Here is a 6,944-nt window from a genome sequence, read left to right as displayed (position 1 = left end):
ATAAACATGAGAATCGACATATGCTTTGTAGGGTTTGAATTAAGAATTAGATAATTTTAATTTTTTTTTTTTTGTAAATTTCGGGTAATGGGCCGAAAATTTCGTTGACAGATAGTGTGGAACAATGTGGGCCTAAATTTTAATTTGAATGTTTTATTGGATCGGCCCAATTATGAGGTTTTCATGAAAGTGCGATTCCATCACGCCAAGAAGAAAAGCGTGCGTTCCTACTTAACTGCGTTTTCAGTTTAGACTTCAAGGCTGGGAACTGGTTTTAGTTCTTTCCTGATTTCTACGAAGCGGTAGACTGTAGAACAGAGGAATGGGAGAGTCTCTGCAAATTCGACGGTTCGAATTAATGCCATCGGCCGAAGAATTCGCTTCTCGGATTGAAGCTAAGAATGTTCCTGCTGTAATTACTTTTTCTCTTTCGTACTGAGTGCAATCACGCGCGCACACGCGTGCTCAATACCCACACACTGTAGATGCGTGCTCTCTATTTTCGTTGTCTGTGTTTTAGTGTGTATATGTACATGTATTTTTCCATTTGAAAGGTGTTCAGTGGATGCGTAAAGGACTGGAAAGCGTTTTCTAAATGGAATGTGTTGAATGGAGGCCTTGACTACTTGCAGGTAAGTTGCTTGTGCTGTTCTCGTTTGAACTGAAATACATAATTGAATTCCGAGTCCTGATTGGTAAAAGAAAATAACTTCAGAATTTTGTGGAAAACTCTTTCCTTGAGGAAACAGTTCGTTTCCAAGAAATATCGCCTTCAGGTAATATATATAGAGGAACAGGCCCAAGTCCAGTCTTCAGCGCTCAGATGTTAGATATTATGTTGTGATTTTTCAAGTTTTGGGTATCGTCGAATGTGAAATAGCATTTCATGTCAAGAATGGAGAGAATTGAACTTTTGAATACGAAAATATGTTTTAGTGGAAGGTTAATGATTCTTGATATCATGGATGACAAGGATGGTATTCGTGTATAGGAAGTACGAAATAGTGCAAGGTAAATGAACCTTGATACCAAGAAGACACTCTTGGCATGTCTTTCACACGAGATAGTTTCATTACAAAGCTGTCAAAGGTGTGACTCTTGAAGTAAGACAACAACCACAAGAGCCTTGTCTTCTTCCTGATTGTTGGTTTCAGCTTTTATTAGTTGATACGCTGAATAGTGACTCTTGAAATAGTTAATCCATTCCATTAGATCAAGTGATGTTGTCTAAGATGCAATTGTGTGGGCAAGATCATTCTATTGTCTCCACTTTTCTCAATGGATACATAGTCAAACTTTATTTTCCAAGGCATTACTGTTGGATACAAATCCATGTGTGCCTACATTCTACGATTCTATGTTTTAAAAGTTGAAATCAATCACGAGTAGTGGTGATGTTTGCCTTTCATTGATAAAAATGAATGCATCAGCTCTGGGAACGTTGACATGTGACGTTGGGATGAGGTTATTGTTGACTTGTATGTACCCTAGATATAACTGATTTTTATGTTTTATGTGAGATATAAACCACATTCTTTCACCATGGCAAACAGGAATTGGTAGGCTCATCACTTGTGGAGGCAATGCTATCTAGATCTGCACCTGTATTTTATGGAGATATAAGAAGTCATGAGAGGGTGAATCTTTCTGTTCTTTACTTATAAGGTAATAATACGAAATTAGAAATCGGTTATTTTTCTTGATGAAAGTTGTTCTGCTTTAATAGGTTTCATTGCCATTTTCTACCTTTATTGGATACTGCAAGGATCTGTTAAGAAATGGAGATGATGGGCAAGATTCCTTTTCTCAATTAAGGAAGCAAGAGCCTCTGGACCTTGTTACTCAAAATGGTGATTCCATCAATGTAGAAGAACATCTGCACCAAATCTATCTAGCGCAGGTTGTGACTCATGGGCCAATTAGTTAGGTTATTGATTGCCCAAGTGCAAAGTTATTTTACAGTTTGCCAACCTGCGGGGCTGTTGCAGGGGCCCTTCCCCTCCCTCAGACCCTAATCTTAAAGATTGCCAACATGTATGGATACATATAAATCTAGACTACTTCACATCCTTGTGCAGACTTGGGACTATGTTGGTTCTGTTTCAGCCGCTCCCACTACTTCTTTGAATTTGTAATCTGCCTTGTGTTTTCTAACTATGAGTTTTGGGCTTTTCAGCGTTTCCTTTCAGTATAAAATTTCTTTCATCATTCAGGTACCCATTGTGAATGCTGAGAATGAGGAAAAGGTTCTGTTGGAGTACCTAAGAGAAGACATTGAAACTGTAAATATTTCGTGTCTCTGCCCTCCCTGTTGACTTCTTTTGATTAGTGCTAACCCGTATACATCTCATGTTTAACCTTTGTGAATTGGTCTTGCATGTATTTGTCCACTTTGCAGCCTGCCTTTCTGGAAGGCAAAATACTGGCTTCTGTCAATCTATGGATGAATAATGCTAGGAGTAGATCTAGTACTCACTATGATCCGCACCACAATCTTTTATGCATAATTTCTGGATGTAAACAAGGTATGGAAATCTTAGGTATGAGTTTAGCATTTACGTCTTAAAACTATTATATGATAATTTTCCACTATTAACAAGTGGTTTGAGAAAAAAGCACCACTACTCAGGAATGATGCTGGTATTCTTATATCTTTTGAGCTACTGCTGAGCAAAAATTTCAGCAGCTTAGCATTGTTGGGCTTTTGTTCATAGTATTATTGTCAATCTCTGTGAGTTTTGGGTGAGATTGGTTTGAATGTTTTACATAATAGCCATCTCATTATCCTTACACATGGATCTGTTTTTTCTTTGTTGCTGGCAACCTAGAGTCGAAAATTTCTCTTCCCAGGAAGATGCATGTAAATGCGCGAAATTTGATAAACTAATCCGTTTTTGAGTTCATTGGAGATGTATTATTTTCATTTAGTAATTTGGTGTGAGATCTCAAGTGACCGATAAACATGAAATTACCTCTTCTATAGGTCCATGATATCAAATTGCTACTCTGCCTATTATTCTACTACTTGATGAACAATTGACTTAAGTTAACAGTGAGTTTGCCTTATGCATACGGAGAAGGATTCTGGCCAGGCCTTCCATTATTCAAAAAGCAACTTTGCTTTTCCTCCATATTTTCAATGGTCTTGTATGTGTGTGTCGCTTCTGTTTTAGTATTGCTTGTGGCTGGGTTTTGGGTCTTGGGGTTTGAAACCCCTGTATAAATCAAACTTGGCTGATGTGTGATATGTGACTTGGCAAAGGTTGTATGGCGAGGGTTAATGCTTATAAATGTAATATAAATTCTCTTTTATAGATGATAAAAATTGTCTGTATAAGGTCCCACTGTGGTAGGGTAAATGGAGTAAACAACTATATCATGTCTTACATTTGATTTATATGAAGGTGATTCTATGAGTCCCTGCATTTTTTGTTAGTATGATGTTTGCAAAAGATTGACACATCTTCTGACACTCTTACATGTGTGTATGTGACCTGTTGGGAAAACAATTATTTGGTTATCAGTTGTTTTATGGCCTCCGTCTGCATGCCCCTACTTGTATCCATTGCCGTTATATGGAGAGGCCTCAAACCACAGGTATTCACTGAGCATTTAACAAATTTCTATTCTTCTTTCAGAGTGGAGTTACATGCTCCTATTTTACGACTTTGTCTTTCATCAATAGTAGTTGCTTTTGGTGGTCATTTGACATTTTTCTTTGCCAGTGCCATTCCTTTGGAGAACCCCAATTTTGATCTCTATCCAAGGGCAAAGTCTATAGATGAGTACTCCCAGAAGGTTACTCTTCATGCTGGTGATGCTCTTTTCATCCCTGAAGGATGGTATTGTAGTACTGTTTTGAAAATTTCACATTTAAGATTACTAAATGCTTTTCATTTTTCAATTTTTTTCCCTAGAGAATATTTTTCTTCTTGAAACTTGAGTTGATTGGCATTGAGCCAGATTCCATTTAATGTGGACATCAGAATCTCACTAAGGATATTAACTGTGGGGTTTGCTTGGAGATTTGATGCTGGCTATATATTCTCAGTTTGGTTGAATTCTGAAAAGAGGTTAATAGTTGTATCCTGAAATTAACAAGATAATATGCTTCTATGTAGGTTTGTTTGCATTAGTTAGGAGGGAAAGGAGAAACTTGTAAGTGGACCTTAGTAATGGGATTGCTGATGTTCCAATGTTTTATCTCCGAAGTTAGTTGACTAGTGCTAGTTAAGTGTTTGATGTGGAGTTTCTCTAAAGCAGATACCATGTGATGGGCGTTTGAGTTCATTAGTTATCTGATAAACAATGTTGATGGTCATGTACTGACATTTGGATGAATTATTGTTAGTAGAATAATATGTTCAAAGATGTAATCTAAGTACTATACCAGGTTCCACCAAGTGGATAGTGGAGATTTAACTATAGCTGTAAACTTCTGGTGGCGATCGGATATGATGTCTCACATGTTAGAACACATGGATGCCTACTATCTACGTAGAATATTGAAAAGGTATGTTCCAGTCCTTTGTTCTTTTGGTTGTGCTTTAGTTCATATGCGAACACGCTAACTTTTTCTCCCTCTTTCATTCTTGTTTCCCACTCAATCGAAATTCCAAGGTTGACGGACAAAGAAATGGTAAGTCAACTTCTATACTGATCTGTTGCTTGTCAAGTCAACATTGCTAGGTCTTAATTTCCTTCAGGGCTGATATTTTGGTAGCGTATGAACGGTTTCTTTCTAATGGCCTGTGATGTATGTGTTCATTTATCTCTTACGCGTTTGTAAAGTAGTTGTTCATTCTTGTTTGATGGTTGATCAGATTTGTCTTGGAAGGGATAAATAATTCTAGACATTACCAAAGCACAGTCTGGTTTCTATCAACTGGGTGAATGAATCTGTTGCAAGGTGCATTAGATGAAAGGAAAAGTTTGTTATGAGGGTTACTGGATAAGCCACATAGACATGCTTTCTGTTTCAAATGCGAAGCTGAAATCAGCATCTGACCATGACTGCAGATACTCAGGACTTTAGACATCACATTTCAATTGGCAACATTGGTTATGCCATCCGAATAGGACCAAAATGTTATTTGATTGTGTTCTTATAGCTGTTCACTGTTCTTATAGCTGTTCACTATCTTTATTTTGCTTAACTTTTTCATTCTCTTATCTTTCTGGTTTAGTTAGAAAGTTTGCTCTTGAGCACCTTAACATGTCATGTGACCAGGGCAGGATCGAATGCTTTGTATGCCTGCAAGCCCTGTGGATCATAAAGTCATGGATGCAGGTGCCCAATCTAGTAATAGGAATGCAGGTCACAGTTATCACTCCTTTTATTCCTTTCAATTTTATTAGATATGTGTCACATATGTTGTTCTTTTCCTTTATTGTTATTTTTGTTTAATGAAGGGGGAAGTTTTGTTGCCTGTATTCATTATGGTCTTTGTTTTGGGAACACAATGTGAATATATCAGGTTACAGTGGCCAAGATTTGGACCTAAATCATCAGACTGTCAGTGTGAAAGGAAATCTGGAGCAAGGCTTTTCATTGCATGAACTGGAACCAGATGCGCTCAGATCTCTTCATGAACTTGTTTCGTTAGTCCATGACCGTGTCAACTGGAGCCAACCAGTAGGCAACATCTCAAAGGATCAGCCTGTCGGTGGAGAGCAATGTGAAGTCAAGGAACTAATCAACACAGATTTGTTTAATTTGGAAGAAGATACAATTGCTAAAATTCTTTGGGGCCTTGAATCACATGCTTTTCGAAGCGTCTTTCTTGCAATGGCAGTGAGTTCGAGCTCCTTTGAATAATTCAATTTCATTTGCTCTTCTTTTATGCTTATAAAAGAAAAAAACAATACAACACAAAAAGATAGATACACTTGGCTAGGCATGATTTACTATATTTCCCCTGCTTCTTTTCTTTCCCACATTCCTCTACACACACGTAGAAACAATAGCAACTTGTTTTCTTCCAAGTGGAGATGTATATGTTGTTTAATTGTGAACGTAAAACGTGTGACAATAGAAATTTGAAAATTTATAGCTGAATTATGAATGCATTAAAAATATATTGTTCTTGAAGATAAATATTATAAGCGAAAATAAACTGTATATCTTTCATCTGGAGAACGACATTGGCTGCCTAAGATACATTCTTTATGCTGGTGATACAAATTTTTGATATAGGATAGCTCCAATGTACTGGAGATGATCTGTGAATTAATAACTTAGGAAACAACCAGCCAGATCATTTTGCCATTAACATAGTTGTTAGTAATATGTAGAAATGAGTCTCAATCTATTTCATCTCAGTCAATTAATTGCTTCAGCCTCTGGAATGTTGGACGGAACATCAGACAAAATTGGAGGGGCTTGCTCTTTTGTTTTCTTCTATTCTGTATTTATTGTCCTCACTTTTTGGCCCAGAACCATTTTGTTTGCTTGTTCAGCTCTTGCTGTATTTATGAGATGGTTTTCTGTAAGCTGCTGCAAGTGTAGGGTGCTGTTCTGGTGCTTTCGTCTTTTTTTCTCCAGAAACATGTCGCATGTCCTACGCAACTTTGATTCATTTTTGCAGATTAATGGTGTATCCTTCTTTTCTTCTTACGTCTTCTGCCTTCTATCTTGTTCAACTTCTCACTTTGCATTTTTCAGCACAATTTTCCTAGGACACTGGAGGCGTTTTTATTGCATGCTCTCTCCCCCGTAGGTGTCGAAGTCCTTACCAGGAAATTTGAGCAGATGGACCAAATGATTTCGGCAGAAGACCGGTGCATATTAATTTTCATTTTAGTGGTTCTTTTTCTCCATGAACACTTGGACATCTATTGGACCCTTAATTTATTAATTTTTCTGATGCTTTCAGGAGTCAATTTTACCAAAAATTTTATAGTGTGTTTGATAATCAGTTCGCTGCCATGGATGCTCTTCTGAA

General features: G+C 37.3%; 1 protein-coding gene across 1 annotated transcript in view; it reads left to right on the top strand.

Annotated features, from left to right (window-relative positions):
• LOC105163313 overlaps positions 250-6,944 on the top strand; it is a gene marked incomplete in the record, with an annotated part of 7,957 nt that continues 1,262 nt past the window's right edge. The window contains 14 exon segments of the mRNA XM_011081619.2: positions 250-412; positions 555-632; positions 1,554-1,637; positions 1,727-1,900; positions 2,214-2,282; positions 2,399-2,525; positions 3,525-3,597; positions 3,726-3,842; positions 4,394-4,513; positions 4,621-4,639; positions 5,236-5,317; positions 5,478-5,794; positions 6,665-6,780; positions 6,876-6,944. Coding sequence (XP_011079921.1) covers positions 323-412; positions 555-632; positions 1,554-1,637; positions 1,727-1,900; positions 2,214-2,282; positions 2,399-2,525; positions 3,525-3,597; positions 3,726-3,842; positions 4,394-4,513; positions 4,621-4,639; positions 5,236-5,317; positions 5,478-5,794; positions 6,665-6,780; positions 6,876-6,944 — 1,535 coding nt within the window.

Source organism: Sesamum indicum, linkage group LG6, assembly GCF_000512975.1.
Source record: "Sesamum indicum cultivar Zhongzhi No. 13 linkage group LG6, S_indicum_v1.0, whole genome shotgun sequence".
Lineage (NCBI taxonomy): Eukaryota > Viridiplantae > Streptophyta > Magnoliopsida > Lamiales > Pedaliaceae > Sesamum > Sesamum indicum.
This window is presented reverse-complemented; position numbering and strand designations above follow the sequence as displayed.